The sequence below is a fragment of the Lutjanus erythropterus genome, chromosome 18 (assembly GCF_056507025.1).
Source record: "Lutjanus erythropterus isolate fLutEry1 chromosome 18, fLutEry1.hap2, whole genome shotgun sequence".
NCBI lineage: Eukaryota > Metazoa > Chordata > Actinopteri > Lutjaniformes > Lutjanidae > Lutjanus > Lutjanus erythropterus.
The window spans coordinates 17,220,011-17,247,934 of NC_139334.1; the positions used below are offsets into that span (position 1 = coordinate 17,220,011).

The 27,924-nt window shown below is 39.7% G+C and overlaps 1 protein-coding gene across 2 annotated transcripts; it reads right to left on the reverse strand.

Moving 5' to 3' along the window:
• Window positions 1-53: 53 nt before the first annotated feature.
• Window positions 54-27,815, reverse strand: kcnk10b (potassium channel, subfamily K, member 10b). Of its 2 annotated transcripts, none has more exons than XM_084742308.1 (7): window positions 27,690-27,815; window positions 19,925-20,343; window positions 7,949-8,066; window positions 4,429-4,589; window positions 3,253-3,445; window positions 3,020-3,162; window positions 54-1,536 (listed from the first exon to the last, which is right to left on the reverse strand). In XM_084742308.1, coding segments are annotated over exons 1-7 (1,695 nt in total). In that variant the 5' UTR covers window positions 27,691-27,815; the 3' UTR covers window positions 54-876. The 2 variants fall into 2 exon arrangements, with proteins under 2 accessions (XP_084598434.1, XP_084598433.1); XM_084742307.1 differs by lacking the exon at window positions 27,690-27,815 and adding an exon at window positions 27,078-27,385.
• Window positions 27,816-27,924: the final 109 nt, after the last annotated feature.

The window sequence follows — 27,924 nt, forward strand, 5'->3', positions numbered from 1 at the left end:
AGAAGAAGAAAATTGTACTGGAATAATTTTTTTCACCAAATATGACTAGAAGCAGTACATTTCATTTTATTCAAACCAAAAAAAGAGACATTATTACAGCTGCAATTTCAAGCTTTCAAGTTATTTTCTGTCAATTAATTGCTATGGTTGTATTTTAATAACTGTGCACAATCAGTGTGAATATTTTTCATCAGCTCTTAGTATGCAGTATTTTATGCCCTCGGGCTACATTTTCAAAGTCACACACCATGAAGGAATAATTGTACATGTCAGCTAGGTAAATGCTCGTATTGTCTATTGATCCAGCAGTAACACAGCCACCCGCCCAGCAGTCATTAAACAATGGAAGTCCTTTTGTAGCAGGCCACTGAGCTAAAAATAGCCAGCACGGTATGAGATGACAAAGCGCAGATCAATAATGTTTCTGAAGATGGATGAGATGAAGCTAGCTCTTGGGAAGAGATCCTGCCCACATTGTTAAAAAATACGATTCAACATTAGCAGACAGCCGTAGCCCAAGTGTGTTGTAACAGGGCTGAAAGACAACGAAGCTGCAAAGATCGCTCCTGTAGAGATATAAGTAGCCCATTCTACAGTAACATCCGATATGAGGTATTTAACTACAGCCTCTTCTGTCTCTTCAGTTCATTCATTTTTGGCAACACATTTTCTTCCCATGGCTATGGCACGATGACTGAATTTCCTGGGAGCAGTTCCAATCTAAGCATAGGAAACAGAAAGGCACATTTCTTGACTTCTCAAAGGACATGCACTCTTGTTCTGTGTCTCTGTCTCTGTATCTGTCACTCTGTTTCTGTCACTGAATCTTTCACTCTTGTTCTGTTTCTGTCTCTGAAGAGCTCTTCTGTTCAATATCTAGTCGTTCTCATCTTTGGCCTGTTCTGGTATGAACCCGTTCAACTTTGAGCGTTCCTTTGCGTACTGTGACAGGTTTGTCAGACTGATGTTTCCCTCTTTTCTCTCTCCCATCTCCTCATCCGGCTCCCTATCTTCTTCTTCTTCTTCTTCTTCTTCTTCCGTCCTCTCCTCTCCCAGCATGGCACTGCCATTGGTTATGCCGACACTCGCCCGGCGCGCATCTTCGGTAATGTTCCTTCGCAGCTCGCGGTTCTTGTTCCGTCTAGCCAGCTTGGTGAGAGATCCGAAGCGCAAGTTGAAGAGATTCTCCTCTGATGAAGATGCCGTCTGGGGCGTTTGCTCGCTCCCCTGATGGTCGTAAGGCTCGCAGGCACCCTTCAGCCGCAGGTTGTTGAGCTTGGTGTCGATGCTCTCCTGGGAGGAAGTCTTGAAACGGCCAGCATCCAGGCTGGCGAACAAGGCCCGTTTCTCTGGAGACAGCATGTCCAGGGAATGAGCTCGCTGCTCCAGGCCAAGCTGCCGGCGCTCCATGCTGCGGATGGTGGCGGCCCGCTGGAGCTTGTCATGGATCTCAACACTCAGGCGCCGCCGTGTTTCACGGAGCTCTGCTCGTACATTTGCTTTCCACTCAGCTGCGTGAGCTTTAAACTCTCCAACCTGTGATGAGACAGTAGTAAAGAAAGGATGAGGAAAAGATTAGGAAAGCATATGGGACATCATGTCATTGTGTTAAACTACTGTTTCTATAAGGTGTCATGATTTTTGAGTTTTGCTGATCCTTCCCTCTTGTTTCTGTTGCCTTGACTTCCTGCCTTTCTTCTTTTTCCTGCCTTTTTATTTCCTTCCTTCTGATTATTTTCACCTGCCCTCACCAGTGCCTTGTTATCCTCCTTGTCTCTAGTGTATTTAGTGTCGTGTCTGTTAACTCTGTCTGTATGTTGAGCTCCCTAGTGTTCCCTTGAACACCTTTTTGAATTTCTTCCTAGTGTTTTTTTCCTGTCAGTGTTGTTTGTAGATTCTTTTTCCTGTTTTTGGACTTTGTATTTCTGGTTCCTCTTTAGGATTTGTACCTTATGGACTTTCACTGTAAAACTCAAAACCATAACCTTGTTTTGAGAAACTTGCAGTCTTGCACTTGCACTCAAATGCCCCCTTTGCTGCGTGTCTTCCCCCTAGCCTAACTCAGTCTTTCTTCCTTTCTATCTTTCTTTTTCTTTAAAGAGCAAAGAAAAGTCTCACTATGAACTTGTTTTGTAGTAAACACTACATGTTTTTTTTATGTTCAAAGTAAACACCATATCCCAAATATGATCAAAAACAGGATAAGGTTCAACACCAGATTATTGGTGCCCATGCAAACACACTCAACTGACAAATTTCACTGGTTTGAAGTAGGCGGAGCTGAGTTGGAAAAAGGTGATGTCACATTCTTCTGTGCACCAGTCAACATTTCAAAAGACTCCAGCAACATTTGTACCCAATTTGTCTCAGCTCTGGCCCTCATCAGGCTCAACCCAGCTCTGAAGGACAGAGACGAAACACAGTGGTCTGAATATCAAGTTGTTTGCAGGTCGTTGCAGGAGTTTTACCTTTCTGAGCCCTTTCCCTGTTCTCCATGCACCTTTAGAAGTAGGTGAAATGGTGCGAGAAAACAGTATCTGCTTCACCAATCAGGATTTAGAAACATTTGAATCAAAAGTAATCAAAAACAGTTGTGGGCTTGTTTGCGTAGGCATGCAGAAATGTCAATCAAATGCGATCAAACCACAACCACACAGTCCTGATGGAGGAACATTTTTTGATGGTTGCTTATTTAGTAATGCAATAGAGAATACTTTTCAAGGACTTTAAAATTAAAAAGAACATGATAGAAATCTGTTTGTGCTAAAACTGACAGGCCCTGCACTGAGCTCCTATTCTATTTCATTCTAGTGAATGAATACAATAAGTCTCTTCTGTCTGGACATCTTGAACACCTCAAACAATAGCAGCCTGTTACACAGCATTTTGACAAGGTCTTAGCAGCAATTAGCAGGCAAAACAAGAAAGCAGACAAAAGACACAGGAAACAGCAGCTGTGTGACCTTTTATTTCAACCTCTCTAATGTAATACTGAGCGGTGTAATTGAATGAAGCCCACCTCCTCTTTGGTCTTTTTAGACAGCACTCGAAGCCAGTCTCCTATCATGCTGAGGACGGCCGCAAAGTAGGCCAAACCCACCAAGATCCAGAACCACACCAGAGGCTTGTACCACCTCATGTATTCGATCTTACTGTTCCCACCTGGAGGTGAAGGAAAAAAAAAAAAACATTACAGTCAGCAAAGTCTGCAGAACGTTTAATCATCATCATGAGAGTGAACTATCATTGTACCTGCCACGTAGTCTCCTATTCCCACTGTGGTGAGAGTGATCACAACAAAGTAGATGGCCTCCAGTGCGGACCAGCCCTCGGTGTGTTTGAAGATGACAGCAGGGATGGTGACGAACACGATGCACCCAGCCAGGATAAACAGGATGGTGGACGTCACTCTGATCTTAGTCTGGCTGATCTGTTTGTGTTTTTGCTGTGAAAAACAAATATGAGATGCTATTAGAGCTTCTACAAGCAATTAAAAATTATAATATGATGGTGATAGTGTGATGAACAAAGGCCCAAAGGCACTGATAAATGAAACTCTGATATATTTAGATATCCCATTGGAAAAAAGACTGTCATTAAATTTTGAATAACGCAATCTTAGAAATAAAAATGGAATGAACCTCCTATGAAAGGTTCCAAAGGAGAACCAGGGTAGGAAAGAACCTTTTTAAAATGTCTACCAGCCACTGACAGACAAATGTTCAAATTCACCAGCTTCTCAATATAAAATCATTAGAAATCCAGTTCCATATTTTATCAGCTTTTGGGTGGTGGCTGGTACTGAGGAGAACCCTTCAGTGGTGTAATGGTTCCACCCAGAACCCTCTTTGGTGGTTCTATCCAGAACCGTTCCACCTTCCAAGGTTCCACTGGAAAGTTTTTATGTTCCAAGAGTTTGTCAAGAACACACTTTTTATAGTCCATCTAGAACCCACCCAGGGGAGAACATTTTTATGTTTTTTATCTAGAACACGTTCAGCGGGGTTAAACAGAACCTTTGTATATAATTTAATATAATTTAATTTTATCTAGAACACACTCAGGGGGTTCTGCCAGGAACCTTTTTATTTTTTATCTAGAACTAATCCCAAGTGGTTCTACTGAGAACCCTTTTATATTATGACTCAGAAAACCAGTTGCAAAAATCTTCCTTCCGAAAAGAGCGTTTTGGATGAAAAGGGTTCTTAATGCAACCCTTAGTTTTATAAAGAACCCATGACAAACCCATTCTTCAAGGGTTCTTCAGAACCAAATGGTTCTGGGTAGAACCTCAGCCCTTCGGGTCGAACCCTTTTGCAATGCGTATTTCTTAGAGTGTGCTTTCCATCCTGGAGCGCACTGTTACTAAGAACTACAAACCACCAGAACAAACAAACAAGTCAACTCACTGTGATACATGCAACTCACCCTGAATATCTTCTCAACTCTCAAGATGCTTTTCACAAAGATTGTCCCCAGCTGGTCTCCAATCCCCGCCAACAAGAAGCCAAAGAGAGGGATGCCAAATATGGCATAAAGGATGCAAAAGATTTTCCCGCCTTCCGTGCTTGGAGCTATGTTTCCATAACCTGTTAAAACAAGCGAAACACAAAGGAGAGCAGAGAAAGAAAGAAAAAAGACGGTAAATGAGTGAAGAAATGTGACATTAAAGGGCACCTTGAGTATTTTTCCACCTGGGCTCTGTTTTCACAAGTTTTTGGGACTAATGGGGACAAAGATTTTTGAAATTGGTTTCGTGTTGAGCAAGAGCGCTGCAGTGGTAATGCTTTTGGGCAATTGGTGAAATGTCGAAGTATGTCCACAAAGCAGGCTTGTTGTGCCACCGACAGGCTCAGACTGTTATTCTAAGTGTCTGACAGAATTATGGAAAGAATCTCTATAGAGGTTAGTTATTTGTGTGTGTGTTTTTGTTTGTTTGTTTTGGTTTTTGTTAAAGATTAAGATCCCTTTTGTTTAACCAGAAACAGCCACTTTGTTGTTTTCCCCAGAGTCACCAGACTCCATTTATAGAAACATTTTATCATTGTAAAACACTAGGGCTGTCCCTGACTAGGATTTTTTCAGTCAAATCAGATTTAGCCATACAATACAATACTCAACAATGTGTTCTATATGGTATGATATTCTAGGTTTTACCACTAAGACTTGCATTTTAATGCCTTTCTTTGTCATCTGCGATGTGAAAACATCACATTTTCACACACAAAAAGTGAAATTGTTCTTACCTGCACGCTCAGCGCTCCTTTCTTGTTAAACAAAACATATCTTACTTTTTCAAAAAAAGGTCTCAATTGTGTCCATAATGTTGTCAGACACTAACGATAACAGTCTGAGCCTGTCAGTGGCAAAAACTAGCACAAGCAAACAAGTAAGCATCACTTGCCCTGTGTGTTCCACAGTGTGTTCTGGTGAGGTGGCTGACAGTACGTCAGATGCTCCGTTATCATTTTTCCTGTTTTGCTTCAATCCCTGTTAGTTTTGTGGTTTGTAGTCATCTTGAGACTCAGTTTGTTGCATTGTTGCATTGCTTTGAACAATGACACAACTAAGGATCAAACTAAGAATTTATGATTTACCTTATTCATAATTCCTATTTTGAATTTTTTCCCCGCATTATCTGTTTTACACTGTTATCGTAATGCACACTGACAGACAAAGAGTAAAAAAAATGATGGGGCGCAGCACTATAAAACACACTTCATTCAAACTTCCCAGAAACAAAATAAAACTCATCAAAAATGTCTTGGCTCATCTTCCCACAGCTCCAGCAATCGGCAGCTCTAGTCTGCATGAAATAAACCTTCGAAATCACTGAGTAAGATGTGAAAATGCTCTGGCTATATGTGCCGTTTCTCGCTGCTGATTCTCTGATGTCCAACCTCCCCCTCACGCCTCTCCCAATATTACCCCCAAAAAGGTTATGATGCAGCCCATTTTGCAGCTGACTGGCTGCAGTGGTCTCAATCAAAACTGGACTGACTTCAAAAATTGTTGTCTCTGTTGGTCACGTAGATACAAAAACACTGGTAAATAGAGTCCAGGCTGAAAAACACCAAAGCTACCTTTTAAGGACAAAACACACAGAATTCAAAGGAAGGCTGTGGTGAGGAGGAAGCAGAGGCGATGGAGACTTAAGAGTAAAATGAGAAGCAGAAGAAGACAATTAAGATGTTCTTATGCAACATAATCAATTGAAGTCCTTATGTAACGCCTGGGAGTTTGCTGTAGCGGGGCTCTGCAGTAAATAAGCTCTGCGAGTGACAATAATTAGGTTTCCTTTAGAGATAATTTCATTAATTATGGCCCTACAGTGACAGAGCGACAGAGTTCAATGAAGAAGCCAGCAGGACGGGACAAAGCATACAGTATATTTTATCCAGTCCCTCCCACTTTAACCTGTTCTGATTAGATTATGCATTGTTTCATTAGTACATTTATTTCCAATTTATTTTCTCTGTTGTGTTTTTCGACATTCAAAGAATTTTATTCAAACAAAGTTGAGCATGTATAGAGAATTAATGTGTTCTGTAAGTGTTAGGTAATTTGAATCTGGAGGTTTTAGCTCTTGTATTCTATCTTAATATATTTCATAATAACATATCTGGTCAGTGAAGGAAATGATGCTACTGAAAGCTGAGCAGCATATTAGAAATGCAATAATTAATTAAATCTCTGGTTTGTCACTTTCATTTAAGAAGCATTTTGGATCACAAATCATTAATAACATGTATACAAAATAAAAGCAGGAAAACCTTTTAAGAGGAAAATAGCAAATAGAGAAACTTTTACATTAAGTAAAAGCACATGTCTATGTAAGCAGTGTGTCTTTTGCCATCATCCTTGATAATGTTGGTCTTCACAGGTTGTTAAATCCCACAATGCTTTGGCTCTCCATCATTTAGCAGCAGCTCATGGGGGCAAAGGGATTTGTAAAACTCACCTGAGGGCAGCAGTAAGAGGGAAGGATTTACAGCTTAACAGAGATTTGTAATGAGAGAACACCTTTGACAAACTGAAAGGATAAATCCCATCTAAACCACAACCAAAAATTATTTTTGCCCATTATTCATACATTTATAAGCTTGCGTTGTTTTTTCTGTTTTCACATGTATGCCAAATGTAGACAAGACTGCAATTCTTCTATAAAGATAACATTTAAAAAAAACTAAACTTATAGTTCTTAAATATAAATTTACATTACTTATCTTATAAATTAGTTAGTATAAATTTGTGAGTTTTAGCCATTTCTTCAATTATTCCACAAATTGATCGTTTGTTTATGTATATTACATAATTTATTCACATAATTAGCTATTTTATATCTTTTTTCTTAGTTTTAAACACTTAAACACTAATTTGGGCAGTTTTTTTGTACCATTTCTTCTATTTTGCAATGAATCAGTTCCACTTTCCTCATGTGACTCAGAGCAACAGGGCAGCATGAAGCTCAAAAAGCAATGACTGACAAACACAAAATTATTTCATTTCATTTCATCTATAGGCTCTTGCATCTTCTTCTTATTCCAGTTATCATCCAGTCATATGTCTGCAACAAGTCCATAATAAGTTTTTAATGTAACATTATCCAAAAGATTGGGGGACATTTTATCGTGATGAATTAAATGAAGCCCCTGAAAGCCTCTGCTCAGCAGCATATTAGCCAGTGCCATAGTTAATTAAATCTCTAGAACTACACCATAACAACAGGTCAGGGACACTGTGTTTTTTCCAGTCAATTAAATGACAGAACATTAGCTAACAGAGAAAAAATAGGAACTTTTCTTAGAATTTGTTCTGGGAGGAATGTGAAGGTAATGAGGCAGAAGATGAACATGTGCATCTGTTAAATGGCAGTTGTACTGATTGCCAACAACAGTAGATTTAACTGGTATCAGAGTATTTTAGAGGGGACTATTTAATACATTACCTATGGTCGTGATGACAGTTCCAGCGAAGAAGAAGGCACTACCCACGTCCCAGTAACTGGAGTTGTAGGCTGCATCTCCAAGAGGACTCACCCCTGCACTCACAGCATCTATGGCATGCTGAAAAAAGGAAAATAAATTAATTACAATCATCATAATTCTCATAAACTGAGGAATTATTCAGGGTTATGATGATTGCGTGCCGGCTCAGCTCATGGCAACAAACACACGTGTCCTGAAGAGAATGAGCACGTTAACCCGCCTCCTGCCAATGTTTACATGTTCCTGTGTACAGGTGTCTGTTACGTGTGTTCGTGTGTGACCCCCGCCACTGATTGCATAACACTCGTGAGGTAACTGAGGATAGATTGAGTGTGTCTATCTCCAGATCAACCTGGGAAGGTCACGCTACCTGATAAAAGAGAAGGAGAAATGAGGAAAAAAGAGCACTGAGATGGTCCTGAAAATTGGGGAGGGGAATATGAGTTAAAGAATTAATGAATCGTATGAAGCCATCTCATAAAACTGTAATAATATAGGTGGTAAAGATAAGTGGATGGAGTTACAATTAATTCAATATTATTCTATCTTAATAAAAGTAGTAGAATTATATTATGATAATATGATCATATCATGTTATCATGTTACAAAATGCTGCTGTCTAATGATTCCAGTAACCTTTAAAGTGACAATCTGGATGATTTAAAGTGGGATTGTATGAGGTACTTATGGATAGGCAGTATATTAAGTACAGAGGATGAAGGCTGACACACCCCTACCTTGGAGAAGCAGTGGGGAGTACCAGCACAGAAGCTATTTTAGTCACTTAAAAAAAGGCCCACTCAAAAGAATCAATATCAGTTTAAGTGTACACTATGTTTAGAATATTTTCAGCGCTTCACCTTGCTGTCAGACATGTTTTTTTGATGGGAAATCACCATTGTATGAACCAAATATCATCTCTACAAAAACAACCAGAATCTCTTATGAAAAATAGCAGTTTTACCTCTTACCTTTTAAAGAGGTAGTTCAGATTCATAAAAGTCACACAATAACACAAAGAAAGTGACTGATCAAGACAGCGGTAGACCAGTACAATCAGTACAATTACTGATTAGGTCTGTGGTGTCTGGTTGCTTCAGAGAAAGTGATATTTGTCTTATATAACAGTGGTTTCCTTGCAGAAAAAGCTAATTAAAAAAAAAAAAAAACATTATAATATCAATATATGAAAACACTCCTCCTGTGGACACGCTGTGCAGTAAATGTATAAGCACAAACATCTTGCATGAGATCTGCTCAAATTATTCGGATTCTCTCTCCTCACACAGAGCTGTTTCTGCACTCAGCATTTTTATCCAATTTGCATGTTTTAACAGTTCACACTGACTGAATCTACAGACTTTCACTTGCAGCAGAAGGACCTTTATCGCTCCTTTTTCTTCAGTGTCAGCCTTTTTCTTCAGTCCCCCAGCTTGTCTTTATCCCCACACTTGTGTAGTGTCAGGGAAACATTAAGAAGCCACAATGCTCTGCATTTACTGCATCATTATTCTCACTGATCTCCCTCTGTGCTCCATTATGTAGCCACGAGAAGTTTATCTACTTCCGTTCTTTTCACATCCTCTGTCTGTGAGCGTTTTTATGAGAAACTTATTTTATTTATCTCTGTGGAAATACAGTACGCTGTTAGAAGTATAGGTGTTAAGAACCATAAACTGTTCTTTGGCTTGTCCCTATTGGTTCCTGTTTGAATTTTTCATAAATGTTGCACTTGGAAGTGTTTCAGATAGTTCTACCAAGAATCCAACATAAAGGTTATACCTAGAGCCATCTGTGAAGGGTTCCACTAAGAACCCCAAATTAGAGGATCCACAGAGAACCCTTCCATGGTGTAATGGTTCCACCCAGAACCCACCCTGGAGTTTCTACCAAGAAGCTTTGTATATTCCATGGGTTTATCAAAAACACACAGAGGGAGTTCTATGTAGAGTCTTTTTATATACATTTTTTCTAAAACACACAAAGGGGGTTCTAATGAGACACTTTTTATATTCAAAAGCTTTTATCTAGAACCTTCCAGAGAAGACTTTTATATTACGGTACAAAAAATGCTTAACGAACCTCTAATGAAAGAGTTCTTCAGGGATTTCAGCAGTCCTCTTTTCAGAAGTCTTTGTCTTACAAAGAACCCTTGACAAACAATGTCTTCAAAAAAGGTTCTTTAAAAGCAAATGGTTCTGGGTAGAACTTCTGCCCAACAGGAAGAACCCTTTTGAGTGTAGTTTGAAATTTTGCCTCTGGGCGCAAATAAACAGTCCTGCATTAAAGTCACTGTGAGGGATGCCTTCAGTAAAAAATAGATTGGTGGATATAACATACAGCTTCTTCCTTCAGAGCAACCCCCTAATGTCTGCACGCAAGCTGTTAGTGAGATGCACGTCCATCTAATAAAATATGCATCAACTCTCGTGACATACATTTCAAAGCAGACAGAGTGGAGGACCACATCTATACACATGGCTGCACATGCCTACTCATAATCTTGCATGTGATTACCTCAGCGCCATCAGTGCAGCCCCCCTAATGAGACTGATTTTTGGATCTAAAATTAGCCAGTTACAGTGATGTTATTTCATAGGTTCTGGCAGACACAGCTCCTTTATAGGGGCGAAATCAAAGCGGTAATTAAAAAATAAACCCCAAATAACCTAATTCTGGAGTCGCGGGAGGACTATAAATAGCCTCACAATGTATCTGAATACTTTATGAGAGGCTCTATTTTTGTCTCTCGCCTCTTTCACAGCCAAGTTCACGCTGCATTAGAGATGAGGAAAATCCTCCTTCTTCACGTGCACTTTTGAGGCACGAGGATGGAGACTTTGATAGTTAATTAAGATGACAAATGGTGTTTTTGTTTCACACAAGCTCTCCTCCATTTTGAGAATCAGCACGCCAACGTTCTTTTTGCTAGACAATCATGACGGGCTCTTTTCCCACTAATATGTGTGTTTTCATTTTCCACACTGCAGGGCCATTAGAGAGCTGAGCTCACTCACTGCAGATCTTTATCCTCTCAGTGCGTCTCTCTCTACCCCACAGCAGGTGACGGCCGTGATCCAGCCAGCATGGTGCTTCACGCTCTCCTTCACCCACCCTCACTGTGAGCCGGTGCCAAGCCTCTGCAGCACTTTCACCATCACTAATGCCTCTATAGCTTTACTCAAATCAACCTTGAAACATTAAAGCTGTTCAAATGACTGCCAGAAGACTGAGGCCCGTCTCAGATAAGCCTGATCTGAATTTATCAGAAATGAGCCATGAGAACATGATCAAGTGCCCTCTAGGGTCCCTGCCAGTGGACAAAACATGATGATGTTTTATCAACCAAATGATTAATCAGTGAAACAAATAAATAATCACCAGTTGTTAGTTGCAGCCTGAATTCATGTATCTAGTGGATAAAACATGATCAAGTGCGTCACAACTTTCAGTGTGCTTGTGCTCTTTTTGTTTTATGCACCCTTGCCCCTCTGAGGACCCGAGTTTGTCACTGATTATGGAGCAGAATGGTTCCTGTCAGTTTCATAAAACTACATATTACACACAGTAACCAATTTAGTTGGTATACCTGTAAAACCTAATGCTATCTAATGCAGCAACTCATATATTCCACTTTTACAAAGAGAATAACGTTGATTGACAATGTGGGAGAGGTATTCATCTAACTCTATGTTAATTAGAGGTTGTAGTTTGCAGCGGTGCTTTGTATTGAAATGTGGTTTTAATATTCTTCCCCCTCGTGTTTATAAATGGTACAAAAATGGCTGCTGAGTGTAGGACTTTGTCACAGCACTAACATGTAGGCTGAATTTTAATTTTGTATAGGACCAAGGGACAGCTAATTTTTATTGTGGGGATCATGTGATTGCCTCTGTGTGTGTATGTGTGTATTTGCGATCAGTAGACCTGTAGCCTGTCCAGAGCTAATCTTGCATATTACTAGGACAAATAATTTTTTTGTGATTCCCATGTTTTTGCATTTTTTTCAGTTCATCCCACTCTTGTGAACGTGATAGCTTAAGAACGCCTTGGTACAAAAACATCCACTTGGACTCAAGGATGAGCTGATGGTAATTTGAGGGCCAAAGGTCACAGCGACCTCACAAAACATGTTTTTGTCTATAACTCAAAAATTCATACGCATATTAGAACAAAATTTCACACAAATATCAAGGACAAAATAATGAGGTGATGACATTTTACATCATAATGTTCAGCTCTCTATCAGTCCTCTGTACCTCTCTGTGAAAACAGTCTTTAAGTGAAGACAGCATTTTTTTTTTGCTGGAAATTATTCATTGAAATCCACATGTCAGTATAGTACATAAAGTAGTCAATATAGCAACTTCTATTTTGTCAAGAAGCACATTTAATATCTTGATTAAATTCCTTCAGTCTTTAATACATATATGAGTTTGGATAGATATTAATATAAATTGCACCTTTGCTGGTTGGCAGAAGCATATAACTGTGAGGCAGTAATTGCAGTTGTCAATATTTAGTAATTGTAATAGTATTTTCATTAGTTAGAGCACGTTGTGTAAACACCTGAGGAGTTGACTCATCATCAGTCGCTGTAACATTTTAATAAAGCAGCACAACTTTGACAGTGGTTCTCACTAACATCTATAAATCCAGATGTCTTAAAAAAAAACAACTGATAATCATGTAATCCATTTAATAAAAGCATGATGACGAAGCTGGTTGCGTGTCCTGACGTACTTCTCCTTCAGGTAGCTCAGTGTTTATACAGGTTTATTTGAAGGTAAGTGACTCATCAATAAATGAGGCTTGACTGGTGTCAATAGCGGCACGGCTCCACAGCACGCCACAGTGTGAGTCATCCCAACGGCGCTGGTACAGCCAATTAGGTCTGCTGTCTTTGTGGGCACGCAGTGGGTAGGTGGACAGCACGGATACTAAAGCAGGCATGAGGTCAACACACGAGTAAGGACACACACACATTAGGCCAACACATGCTGTGGAGCAAACCTTTCTCTAATACATCATTTCCTCCCATCTTATGGACACACATGCTGTGTATATATACACACACACACACATATTTCCCAAGGTTGCCATTTTTCTGTCTACTCCTCCACCAAACAGTCTGACAAGAGTGAGTCACCACTGCTGTGTCTCCATGGAGGACCTTTGTCTGAGTGACAGGCTTGACAAAGCACGAACAGCCCGATAACGAAACCCGTTAGAGGACCAGACAGACTCTTTGATGGAGTACTTGTGAAGCAGCATGTCTGGAAGGCCTTTTCTTGAGACAGCCGAGGAAAAAAAAATGTGATGTCAATGTGAGCTTCACACACGGCGTGATATTTGTTATTTATCGATTCTTGGGGCTGAAGTGCCATCATATCTAGAAAGAGTGATAAATCAATATTATTCCTTCTTATTTAAATGCACAATATGTAACATTTCTGTGTTAATATGTCTAAAATCGCTAAACATATTTATTTTGTTGAGTTGTGTACATACATAATCGCAAATGTTTCCAATAATGTTGAAACACAGAGAAATCTGTAATTTATTAAAGGTAACAGTGTGTTTCCTGCCAGCTGTTGCTAGCTATTACTGGGAAAGGGTTATGTCAGGTACGTTAGATAGTGAGGAAGGAAATCTGAAAAAGACTAAACGGAACGCGAATGAAACATTATTTAACCTCATCCACGAACAAGATTTCCACCTGAGACATGTTAGATTTCAGCTATGGTGGTTGTTTAACAGTAAACAACTCCCATGATCCCACACTACTTCACAACGTCATTAAAGAAAACAAAACATTTCAGTGATTACAATGTGTACTTTGGATGTAAATAAGGTGCCTGGGTGCATTTTAAAAAAGCTGAAAATAGAGCCTATTTATCTTTTTTTCTAGGTAGGATGTCCCTGGAACCTCTACAGAAGTCTGGGCAAAACCCCAGATGTCCTCAAGTCCAATAAATGTCTCTGGTGGTGGTAACTTAATATTTACCATAGATATGAGAATGGTATTGCTCTTCTTCATCTAACTCTCTGAAGAAAAGCTAATATCTAAGCATTCAATCATCTTTTGATATATTAAATTTGTCAGATTTGATGTTGTAAATGAATTCTGGGAAATTTCATAACTCGTTAGCTTTCAGTTGCTGCTGAGACATGCTGTCATACATCATTTCATGTATCTGAATCTGATCATTTGTCCAGGAGACAGTCTGGTCTATGATTCAGCTGCTGCTACTAGCACTGCTCTGCAGCAGGAGGTCTGTGACTGCTGGCCTGTGCAATGAATAATTGATTCCCTCCGGACCCCAGGCACACCATGCTAAAGGTTTTTATTTCCACACTTCTCCTTAGGAAATACTGTCATTGATTTTTTCAAACTCATGATAGCACTTTTGTGGCTCAAAGGTTGAGCACTGCAAGGGAAGAAGATGAAAAAGGATGCTTCTCTGGGAGGGAATAAAAGAACAGAGGTGGGTGTTTAGACGGAGAAAGAGACAGATAGGCAGTCCAATATTCACTGGAGCAGTGTTGAAGAAGCTAACATCAAATTGAACCACTCTAGCGGAAAGTGGAGCACACAAAATGCCATGTGGTAGGTTCTCTCTTTGGGGTTATTTCAAGCTTAATACAATCAGAGGAACCCACTGTGGCACTAATGTGAATCTTTGTATTTACTCTTCTCAGAAAAACATGGAAAGCACATTATTCCAAAAATGTTCTTTTTCCTCTTGTGACATGTGTATCACATGCAAGGATTTTACTTAAAATATAAACTACTTACGATGCAGCTACACTCTTGGAAACAAGGGTTACAAAAGGTTTTTTGCTTTAGCGCTGAGGTTCTACCCAGAACCATTTACTTCTGAAAAACATTTTTTGAAGACAGGTTTCATCAAGGGTTCTTTGTAACACTAAGGGCTCCATTAAGAGTCAATTTTGGAAGAAAGAATTCTTCATAGATTGTTGAAATGTTGAGTGTTTAAAGATCCTCATCTTCAAATATTTAAATATTTATCAATGATTTAAATGGGTCCCTTCAAACAATGTTAATATTGACTGTTAAAATGATGGATGACCACAATATACAATCGTTGGGATTCAATAATTGTTTGCCTCTTCTGTAGAACACAGTATGGTTCTTCATTAACCCCTCAGAAGACAAGAGGGTTCTAGATCAAACTCTTTGGCTCTTGGACTTCACAGAACCCTGATAAGACAAGAGGGTTCTAGATGAAGAGTTGTGGGTAGAACCCCCTGGGTGAGTTCTGGATGAAATCCATGGAATATAAAAGAGTTCTTGATAGAACCCCCTTTGTCTTTTTGGCACCCTTAAAAAGGTGGAAAGGTTCTGGTTAGAACCCCCAGAGATGGCTCGGGTTGGTACCATTACACTGTAGAGGGGTTCTCTGCACAATCTCTCACAGGGAGTTCTAGGTGGAACCTTTCACAGAGGGTTCTATGGGATTCGATTTTTTGTGCCTCTTCTGTAGAATACACTATGGTTCTTCATAGACCCCTCAGAAGACAAGAGGGTTCTAGATGAAGAGTTGTCAGTAGAACCCCCTGTTCTTGGGGTTTTTTTGCACTCTGAAAAGGTGGAAAAGTTCTGGTTTGAACCGCCAGAAAGGGTTCTAGGTGGCACCATTACACCATAGAAGAATTCTATAGAACCTCTCATAACGGTTCTGGGTGGAACCTTTCGCGGACAGTTCTAGGTATAAACCGTTATGTTAGCTTCTAGGTAGAAACCTCTGTAAGGGTTTCAGCAGTGGCCTTTATGACAGGTTCTACCGGGGAATAAAAATGAATCTTCTGCAGCCTTAGAACCCTGTATGGTTCTAGTGAGCAACTTTTTTCTAACTGTGTGTTCCATATGGTCTGTGTGGAATAATATTAAGTAGGTGCTCCTGTTGATAAATGAGATTTGACATTTGGCCCTTCTGTTACTCTCCAAACAAAATAACCCTTATTGGCAGAGAACATCCTCATCTTTTCTTTGTGAACGTCTTCTGGAAAGAAGTGTTTGATTGATCTTAGTCCCATATTTTCTATCAGCGCACTCCCTCACAAATCAAACTCTCCACTCAGCCAACTGCACGCCGACACACCTCAAATCATTTTCCAATTCCGCTTCCAGTTGTACATGCCAGCTTGATGCAGTGACCTTATGTCATGACCTATAATTCTAGATGTGATATCAGAGAGCAGCGTGAAGCATCGCCATACAGTGTGTTATAAAGCAGCTGACACTGTAAAAAGATATTGTAAAATGCACGGTTAAGTCCTGATGTGATGGATTTTTTTCTGCTTGTTATCTGGTTCAGTTCACACAGGTATCTGTTGAGAACAAAAACTTCACAAGCCATGTTGGTAACATGTGGAACACTGCAGAAACGGCACGTTTCAAATCACTTTTAATCAACCTTCATGTCACAGTTTTAGTGTTGTCAGTCATGTTTTTAACAACAGGCCATTTAATCAAGTTTGCATTGTGAGAGATCTGACACACCATGAGTCAATTTTATAGATGCCATGTTTAGTTTTATGGTCAGACAGACTTTGATGGAGGGTGATGTAGATTATTAAGTATCAGAAGGTCACTCAGTTGCTGAAATGGTCTTTCAAGCCCCCTAAACTAAATCGCTCGATCTCCTTTCCAGACACACCCACTTTATGTTAATCCCAGCTTTGGACAAAAAACATTCGATTTTTTCCAATGCAGTGTTATTTTCGCCCATTCTGTTTAAATATTTATGCATACTGCATATCATAAACAGTCTTGGAATATCACATATATGGTATGACTGGAAAACTGAGACTCTTTTTCTCTCTATTTTTTTCTCTGTTTCTCTCTATTTCTTTATAATAGCACCATTTTTTGAAACTTGGCCTCAGAATATAAAATGATCTATGTGACCTTAGTATTCTTATTTACCATGGCGGCCTGACAAAAGGCAAGAGCCTCTTGAGGAAAGACAATGAATCTGTATAACAAATTATATCAACTTAAAACTGCTGCAACAACTTACTACACATTTGAAACTGGCCATCATATACTTCCATCATAACGCTCTAAGCCTAACCAAAACACATTTATTGTATACCACTTCTATGTGACATATACTGTTTACCTACTTTCTCCTGCCCCCCCTCAAAATGGTAAAAATAAGTTTATGGTCGGGAGTGGAAGTACAAGATGTATCATACACAGTTTTGACAGAAAAACTTGGCTTCAAACGTTTCTTACAGTAAAGGCACCAGTGCTCTTGTGGCCGTGAGCTAGTTTCCTTATTTAAAACGTGTGGGTGTTGTTAAAGCTTCGCTCTGGAATTTCATACTGCACAAATACATTTAGTATTGAGGGTATTCAGATAATGACTTTGTTTGGAGAAATAGATTTAATATCTAACTATTATATCATTGTAATAAAAATGTACATCTTGTGTACTGCTATTACTATTTGTTTACCTAATAACGTCACAAAAAATCAATACAAGGCTTATAATTCTCCAGTCTAAGCGGCTGTGGCTATAACATAAAGGTCACACTGACTGACCTTTTTTTCTGAGGATAAAAATCTCAGGACATAGATAGTGTTTTGCCCTTTTCTCCGAGATCGCTTTAATATACTGTTATGTAACATGAAATTGCGTGTGCAAGCATCATATACTGTAACATGTGTTTGCCAACAGATGTGAAGTGTCACTGAGAATTATGGGGTATCTCTCTGGTGACCCCGAGGGTCTCATTGTGCTTCCTGCTAAAGGATGGACCTGCCTCTCAGTCTGCTCATGACATTTACCCATCAAGTGTCAACAACCAGGGGGCAGAGAGCAGGGGGTGTATCTTCTGATGGCACTTCAGTCATTATATAATTGATTTATTGACTCATCCACGCAGCAGGGACAAAACTGATGAAATGGCAACTAAAATGTCTATAAATTAGCATTATTAGTGTAATGATGAAACTGTTCAATGTACCCCTTAAAACCTGTAAAATCTCAACTGCGTGCCTTCGATTAACTGAGTAGATTAATCCAACCCACACACTTGCATTCCAATATGTGGTGGGTGCACTTAAATACAGAAGTATGATAGTAACAATCCAAAGTACAAACTTAGTACGGGGGCGTTTCACAATAGTAGAGTGGCTGAGTAGTGGAGCTGGATTAGGTACAACTGACTGAGCTGAGGCTGACAACAACATCTAAAAAGATTCTCAAGTGTCTGTCTGCAGCAACAGCAACTAAACTGTTCCAAATAACCGCTTAAAAATTATGTAATCATGATGCCTGACACCATCAGAACAAATTTATGAGGGAATAAAAAATAACAATACATGAGTTTGAGAAAGAAAGATCATTCTTGACCTTGGGAACAGTAAATGTAAGATCACATCACCTTTGCTGTGATGTAGGATTTCCCAAAGCCCCCTCTTTTTTTCTGCAGTCTTTTATCTTGCTGCCTATAGCCTTTTCCCAAACAAAGCTTGTGTCCTGGTTGCAAAAAACAACCACACACTAAGAGGAAACAATACAAAATGTGTGTGTAGCAAGTGTTTGGTTGAGCAAGAGAGGGTGAGCTGCAGAAAAGTGACAGTGACAGAGGAGCAGAGGAAAAGGTTAGTAGATTTTTGTCAGCCTGGCAGTAAATGTATAGTATGGCTTATAATTTGTCTGTCAATGAATCACGCAGGTTCTCAAGACCAAGGAAAGTCTCGACTGTTGTTTCCCAACTGCTGGAAAACCAAAAAGGATTAGCCCCAAAGTCCTGCTGAAAACACTGCCTACATTTGGCAATACTGTCTGTGATGGAAACGATAGATGGAGGGTGCAGGCACAGGTTTCAAGGCTACTATCACAAGTGTTTGGTGGAAACATGGATTAAGTATCGATATGTGGCCTCCGTTATGTGATGAACCTAGAGCTCTTCCATTTGCTGATGAAGCTCATTAGCTAATAAGTGGACCTTTAAATCTGCAGTAACTGTTTTGGCCACATGGAAGCACACATTGACATATCCAGTCAGTGGTCTGCTCCAACTCATTATAATGATATCTGGCTGTTTAGCTGCTAAATGTTCCACTCTGCTCACCATGAGTGTCTGCTGTTTGGTGCTGAGCATTTAGGATAAAGCGGGTAAAAGCTGCCTATTGCATCATGAAAGATGCAACAAGAGTGATGAAATTGAACCAAAACTGCAAAGTTTCAGGCCAGACTGCTAAAGAATAAGATGAGACTCACTATAAAGCTCCATAAAGCTGGGTGGAGCTTCATATTCAGACGATCAGACAACACTTACATTTCATACATTGTTATTATAAAAATATCCTTTATAGCCGCTTTAAGTTAAGCTACTCATATATATATATATATATATATATATATATATATATATATATATATATATATATATATATATATATACATATATAGATATATATATATATAGATATATATATATATATATATATATATATATATATATATACATATATACTTACACAAATAGCCTTTAAAGATGCTGATGGTAACTGGACACTTCATGGGCTTGAGTTTTCATTTGCTGATGAACAAGCTAGACATGAAAGGAAGTTGCATCCAAGCCTTTCAAGGTCATATGACAAGCTAATGAAGCCAGAATTAATTTCCCTGAGAACCTCTAATTACCCCTGATAGCAATCACCATCTAAAAAACAAACCTCTTTGTTCCTCTTATCTGAGTAAGTGTTATTTAACATAATTTTCATTTAATTTTTCTTCCTGTCCTTTTACAAACTAATCTGTTCATGATAAATAGATTCAATAAATGCAACGTACTATTCCAAAGCTGTCTGAGCAGCTGGATGGAGAAAACACGGAAATTGCTCTGTTAAATGTGAATACCATGTCTCAGTTTATCCACTTTCAGTTTCTCACCTCGATGAGTGCCTCCAGCTCATCAGGAGTAACACATGGATGTTTCTCCAGGAACGAAGCCTTCTCCAGAGTGATGCTGGTCTTCTGCTTGCTTTCAAATGGCTGCTCCAGCGCGTTGAATGCCAGACCTCCACAAATCAGGTACAGCAGGACCACGATGAACACCGCCAGCACCGTCTTCCACTTCATCACTGAGTGGAGCGCCGCAGCCGAGCCATCGCAGCTGGTGTCCATGCTGGCCACCACGCTGGCAGAGCGGGAGGAGATGGACAGGCGTGGCAGTGGACAGTGACCATTGGCCTTGTTAGGGTCACAGCCCATGGGGTTCTGCATGGTGGCCACGCTGGCCTGGACCAGACTGGACTTGGCCATGCCAGGCTGGACCTTTTTGGGAGGAACCAAGTTGGTCTGGACCGCCACTAGGACAGAGTGAGAGGAAAGAGGAGATTAATTTATGTTTGTTAAGTCTGATGTTGGTGGATGCCAAGACGGAAACAGCATTTCTGGATCCTCTGAAGTGATTCTGATTATTCTATGCAAATAGAAATTAACAGACTGCTCTAATAATTGGTTAAATGAATCTGTGACGTCTGAGATGTTGTTTTCTAGGCAGTTTTTGGGGCTTTTTAAGTGAGTGTTAAATGATTTCACTTTAAAAAAATGTCACTTTATTTATTTCCTGTTTTATTTTGTAATAATCTTCCCGTATGTGTTGTTGTTTTGTTTTTTTCTTAGCAGTTCGTCTTTGTCTTCTAGTCAAGTATTTCTCTGTGTTTTTTTTTACTTTGCCTGATTTGTTGGACTTTTGGTTTTCCCACCTGTTTGTTTGGACTTTGTTTGCTTTTGGACTGTTGAGACTTGTGCCTGCCGACCCTCCATGAGCCTTTTGTATTTGTCGACTTTGTATTTGAACTTTGAGTTTATTAGATCATTTACTGCACCAGCTATGCTTTAGTCTGCAGTCCGTCTTCTCATTTTTTCTAGAGATATGTGACATACAAGGAGCATTTCCAGTGCTGATGTATTTACAGGTCCCTATGTTTGTCCTTGTCTATGATAACTTTTACAGTAATAAGAGATTTGAAGATAGTGGGTGGAACTAGTTTAATTCCAGTATTTTCTCCCACCTTAAGCTTTCATGTGGCTTGCATGTCAAATGCATTAATTGCAAATGGATGTTAATTTATAAGATTTCTTCTTTTGCAAAGACACAAGTACAATGATACAACTTCTCAATGTTTCAACATTAAACACTGTACTTTTTCTTTTGTTAAACAATGTTTTTATTGATTTTCATCTAACAGTATTCATTACATATGACTGTAATAACAGCAACATAAAAATATTGATTACAAATTCACTCAAACTCACTCCCCCAGAACTCACTTGGTTTAGCGCATTCCCAAAGCCTCAGGAACAAATCCCCCTTTTCCTGGCTGCTACTGATACACATACCTGGACATTATACATTTTGTGGCTGTACTAAATTCAATCATTTTAAAGGTTACAGTGTTAAGAGTCCTTGTGAAGCAGAAATCACTGCACAGGTTTCGAGTCTGCACTTGAACAACGCTTTATGAGGACATAAACACAAGCTCAACACAGCCATCGAAAACCTGTAACCTCCTGTATGAAGCATTAAAAGGTGATTTCCTTCCATTACTCTTAGTTAATAAAGGGCCTCTTCAGAAAGCACAAAGCTTTCAGCACAAATTCCTGTCATCCGGCAGCCTACAGCTGTGTCAAAGCTCCACCTCATCTCAACATCTTGCCATGCTGAGAATTTGTTTCGGTTTCTGCACATAAAAGCCATTAGTCCTGTGAAATGGAGCCTCCACAGCTACCGCCTCAATCACTAATACAGAAAACGCTGTCATTGAATTAATATAATGAATGGAAACCCCAGAGAAACATCCTGAATTAGAGGCAATAATCAAATGATTACGTGAAGACTACATGGATGTTTATGGACAATAAGGCAAAATAAGAATAAACATTTACAAATATTTAAAGATAGAGTTCAGATTATTTGAAGTAGGGCTGTATGAGGCACTTATTGACAATCAGTGTGTTACCTGCAGAAGATGGTAGTCGACATGCTCCCAGTTTGGAAAAGCAGAGAACACCAGCACGGAAGTTAAGCAATGTACTGCTGTGAACAGGGACACTTTGCCTTCTCGGTCAGGAAACCACTTTTTTTTTTACGCGGAGTATCACTCTCTCTCACTGAACCAGACTCCACTGGCAAAAATAGCACTTTTACACAGGAGTCGCTTGTATATGCCACTGCATTGATCTAGTTTATTTGTGTTATTTTGTGACTTTGGTGAATCTGAGCTAACATTTTAAAACACAGAAAACTTGCAGTAACACAGACAAATTAACCAATCCAGGCAGTGGTAGAGCAGCAACTCCCGCATTCTGCAATGTAAGATTATTGATTTTGCCAATGGAGTCTGGTTGGTTTGAAGACACCGATAACTGATAATAGCGATTTTGTGTAGGTGGGCATTTTATCAGTGGATAAAATACATTTTGCCGCTGACCCTGTTCACAGCAGTATAACTAAGTACCTCATACAAGCCCACTTCAAAAAATGCAAACTATCCCTTCAAAATACACACATCCCTTTATAGCTAAACCTTTACAGCATTTGGTGGAGGTGAAAACTGAATTAACCTTATTGGTTGGAAGTAGGATTCAATTTTTCTAATTGACTGTAAGAGGGAGATAGCTGCCACTTTCAGTCATTGGCTTCTGGATGGGGTTTTATAATAAATGCATGTCTAGTGGAGCAAGTCAAATTAAATGGCGAGCACCACCTTGGAGGCAGCCAAATTTAGATTCCTTTAATGTGCATAAAGCATTGTATAAGCTATTCAGAGCTGTGGCCTTCACCTCTGACGCCCCCACCTCTCTCAGATCAGATGGTGAGCCCAGGAGCCATGGGCGGAGCCTGCTATCTACAATGGTGCAACTCTGGGAGGTAGGAATAGGAAATTGATTTGTTTTACAGAGGCACTCTCTTGTTTAATGGAATAGTATCACTTATGGGATACGCTGAGCAAAATGTATGCACTTGAACACACACACACACACTCCACCCCGATGAGTCAAGGACATCCAGGAACTGTCTCATTCTCTCGTCCAGCACCAGCTATGAATCTTGTTAGTTAATCCCCATATCATGAGTGAATCAATAACAGCAAAGTGGTGTCACAAGCCGAGGAAGGTGCAAAACTGCCACTTTCAATTTACAGTACATGCCTTTAAGGGCGGTGGCTGCAGCTATTTTTAGAACATGAGATGAATTACAAAAATTAAGAGCAAGAGGTGAGGCAGCAGAGAGACCCCATGTCAGTATACTCTGCTATTTTGGGCGCAGTCGTTTTGACGGATTCAGTAAAACATCTACTGCCAAATTAATTGCAAAGTCCATCATTAGTCTTACTAAGACTAACTTACATCGGTTACTTTTCATCTTATCTTGAGAGTGGAATTAAATCAATCAGCTCTGTGCAGCAGGGCAGCAACAGCTATACACTGTAGGGCAGTTCGGAAAAATGCATCTCATTAACTTCAGCACAGCTGCAACTAACAATTATTTTCTTTATCAGTTAATCTGTTAACCATTTTCTCGATTAGGCAATTAATTGTTTGGACCATAAAGTGGTGAAAAATGTTTGCAGACATCCAAGGTAACTTGGATTGGAACACTTGACATCTGATTGTTTGGTCGACAAGTTTTGATCTAGGATTGCAAATTTTGTGCTTTTTCTTGAATTGAAGGTTGAAAACACTAACAATCTTTTAATCATGAATAGTAAATAAGATGCAGAAGGTGCTTTTTTTCCCCTCATTTCTATTTTTTCCAAGTATTTTAATTTCAAGTTTAGATTTCCTTATTCAACAAATGACGCTGCTAAGAGCTATGAGGTGTAATTGCTGCCAAAGTCTTAACAGCAATTAACTGCATAATAATTAATCGTTTATAATTGTTTACGCTAATATGAATTTAAATCATAAAGGCAAGTTTAAAACTGTGATTAACATAATTCGTGCTTCAACTTTCTAAGGCTGTCTTATTAATCTAAAATCTTTTTCAAACCACTGAGTTTGCTTCACATTGATTTTTGCAAATCAAATCAGGCCTGAGTGGAGAGCAGTGCTTTTTATCTGATACTATCTGCTGCTCTCAGCCCTCACTCTCCGTCTCCAGCATGTCTGGCCAAAGCGCAGGAAGCATTCACCGTGGACTCAGGTCCATCACAGAGATGCTCTTCAATTTAGCATAAAAAATAATGTTAAAAATAGGCTATGTGGATGATTATGGTGATGAAATGTTACATCAACCATTTACAAAGCGGTTTACTGGAGCACAGTTGTGGTGGGACTTCAGTTTGACAACATTTCAGCAAGTCAGCTGCATATTACATGCACAAAGGCATTATTCACCCACTGGTGAACAAAATGCAAAATTCTAGTAATAGTAAACATGCAGGCGATTTTTGGGTTGGCTCAGGTCGGCCCTTGGCTCAGTTATTCCCTGTGGCACTAGACAGGTTGTAGGCGTTTAACTCACCAGCTGAGCCTCAACATTAGGCATCAAGCCAGCCTGAATAACAGATGACTTCCTGCAGGAACAAATTTCAAAATAAAACTTTGCTGAGGAAGTTGCATCTATCATTCTAAACATCCGTCTCAAAACAAATTAAAATATTTAATTTCAATAGACTGAAACCAGAACAAAATCCCCACATGTAAAAACAATCACATTAGAAGGCTTGGTGGAGGAGTCAGAGTCTGTTTCCTGTAAGATGGCTGTGATCAGTCATTCACTATGCTACATTTTAACAGAGGGGATGACCCAATGGGAGGGTTGGGGTTAGAATTAGGGATAATCCCCATGGGCCTGGCATAGGGTTGCAAATTTTGTGTTTTTTCCTTGACTGATAATTGAACATGTTCACAGTCATTAATCAATTAATCATTTATTCATTTTCAGCGTAAGTTTTATTTAAATGATTATAGTGACAAATGAATACAAACAGAATAATAAACCAAACAGTGCCAAACGGAGTGCAACTACTGCTATTTCTAGACTAACAGGGCAGACCAAACCAAAACTTGAGAGAACCTGTGAACTCCAGAGAAATGGTACACAAATCATACATTGCCAGTTAATAAATATTTAATGAGTTACATTTTTAATGATTAATCATTTAAATACCTGGTGTAGGGATGTATTTTCAGCACCATAGATGCTAATAAATGGTCACTGAATGGAATATTACAGGAAGACTACAAACTGCAGTCTTCCAAGGCTACATGTTGCTGCTTGTCACTTTGATAATAAAGGTGTGACTACTCTATAGACTATATAGGCTACAGTAGAGTATAGAATTGAGTATTTAGAGTACATCGTTTATAGCATGTTATAGATCCAAGACGAAAGTGACAGAAAAGTGGGGGCGAGAAAAAGGTGCAACTATTAAAGTGTATGCACTTCAGGACCACGGACAGTTTCATGGATTTATCAGTACATGGTAGTACACAGCACAGTCAAGTCACTGATCACTGACTGCATGAAGATGGACATTCAACAGTGTTATTTGATTCTATAAAAAGAGGGCAGGAACTAGAAAGCAGGGCTCCAACCCCAGTTACTACTGTGCAGACTCTAGCTCCAAATAACATCACAGGCACAAGGTGGCAGCACTCGTATGCTTTGTCATTGTCCATCTTTACTTACAGTCAGTGCAACTGATATATCAGAGCCATGGTTGGAGCCATAGTTTCTGAGTTGCACAAACCTCAGTCAGATAAAGGATCAGTGAGTCAGGCAGACCAGACTCCCATATTCCACTAAAAGGTCTCTGCCCCTGCACTCTTCCTGCTACAAGGAGGATGTACTGTGGCCATTTTGCTACCCCACCCCCCCTCAGAAGGCCTGCTGGCTATAATCCATCGAAAGTGACCAGACATGTCTCTGAAAATAATGCATGTCTGGTAGTCAAACTTGGAAACTGTAACCACATGGAAAGAATTTTATGCAGCGAGTCCTTTATGGCAGGTTCACAGCTAAAGGTCCAGTTCCAGGAACGAAACAATGTGAGGGTGACACACCATTCAAGTTTCCAACTGGCAAAAAGACAAAACTCAAACTGTCCAAAAACTGTAAACACAAGTCATGCAGTGGAAATGTTGTTTGATTACTGCTCATATGGTCAGTGGATATAAAAGGCACTAAGGTCATCCCAATTTCTACCTGGATATCAAACATCATCTAGCACTGGTTGTTTTATATATCTTGCTTAAAATGTTACATTAAACCTTTTTGATGACGGCTTATCGTTTGGATGAGCTTGGATAATGAGTGTCAAAATACTTGACAGGAAATTCCATGCAAACCTCAATGAAGATACTGCAGTTGTGCTCCTCTGCTCAATTTGTTTGCCAGAAATCTCAAAATTTGCCAAAATTGTGACTTATCTTGTGATTCTCATCCAGTTTTCATCTGCACTGACATTATTTCCAAAGTGAGTACTGTTACTCACAAAATGCAATAAAATAATCTACAAAATTTTCCCCAAGAACCCTAGCAGTGTTTGAACTCGTGACCTCAATATTTTTAAAATCCTGGCTCTGCCCTGTGTGCCACAGTTTGAGTTAAGCGTTCACATCAACCCAACCGAAACACACCAAAGGGATAAACGCACCAGGGTTTGGTTCAACTGGACAGTCTGGTGTGAACCCGCCCTTACACATTATTTTTTCAGACAATTTAACATGCTTTTATTCTCTTAGCGTTTCCGGGTTTCACGCTGGTTACTCTTGCTAATTTTACGCGCTTACAGCTCCGCTCCCAGCAGCGCTGCCGTCCACAGCTGAGCACAAGGAGGATGGAGAATAAAGAAATACCCCCAAAACGCTTTGTCTTCTGTTAAGGCTCCTTTTTGCAAAAGACGAACACTCAAGTAAATAAAACACGAAGTGAAATAAACAAAATTATGAATAAGAACTGTTCAAGCCGGCGAATAACAACGCCTGCTGTGATTTACTGTGTCTCAGGTATGTTGCTAAAATTCAGGAGTATTATTAAATGACAAATATCTAAACTTATCAGACAATAACGAAAGCACTATTTACCAACCTTGCTCCGGGTCCCAGTTAACTTGTTTCCTCGGGTTTTCTATTGGAAATTTCATCTTTATGTTGGTTCTCAGTCAAAACGCAGAGGAATTTGCTATTTGCGCTTCTTAAAATACCGCGAAAACAACCAAATCACAAGGATCTTTTCTCCATAATCTTCTGCTCATCATGTTTTCGTGGATATCGGTGTAAATTGTATCGAGGAATAAACCGCATTGTCTGCCTCTGCTAACGTCCCCCCTCCTCTTTCCTTTTTTCTCCACCTCGCCTGGACGCGCGGTGCTCGCCTGACAGACTGAGATACTTGTGAGACCATCACCACATCCCTTCTCTCTCTCTCTCTCCCCCCACTTCTCTCTCACACACACAGCAGAGGTCCGGTCCACAAACACAGCCGGAGTGTGTCCAAATAAAACAACTTTAGCCGCGCGTTAAACCGGCGGCAGCGAGGAGAACAACGGGGAAGGATGCTCTCCTCCTCCCTTTCATTCATCCCCAAAGCGCACGACTCCACATTCATTCACTGGAACTAGCAGGAAGAAATTAGCCTTTAGCTTCGCATCAGATACATTTTCACAAATTCATAGGCTATAATCCGTTTTTCAATACTCACTCTTGTGGGTTTTTTTCTCCCCCAAATCAGGATAATCCTCTCATCGTTTGGCAACCGGTGAGTGAGCACATGGCGCAGGGCGGCAAGTCAGAGATGTACCAAATCAGCAGCAGACTTAACCATTACATCATTCACATGTATGAGAAAGGGTGCATTATTTATGAAGGAGTCACCTCCTCCACCCTGTCAGACCCCCTAAACTGTGCTCTAAAGCAGATAATGAGGCTGCTCACTA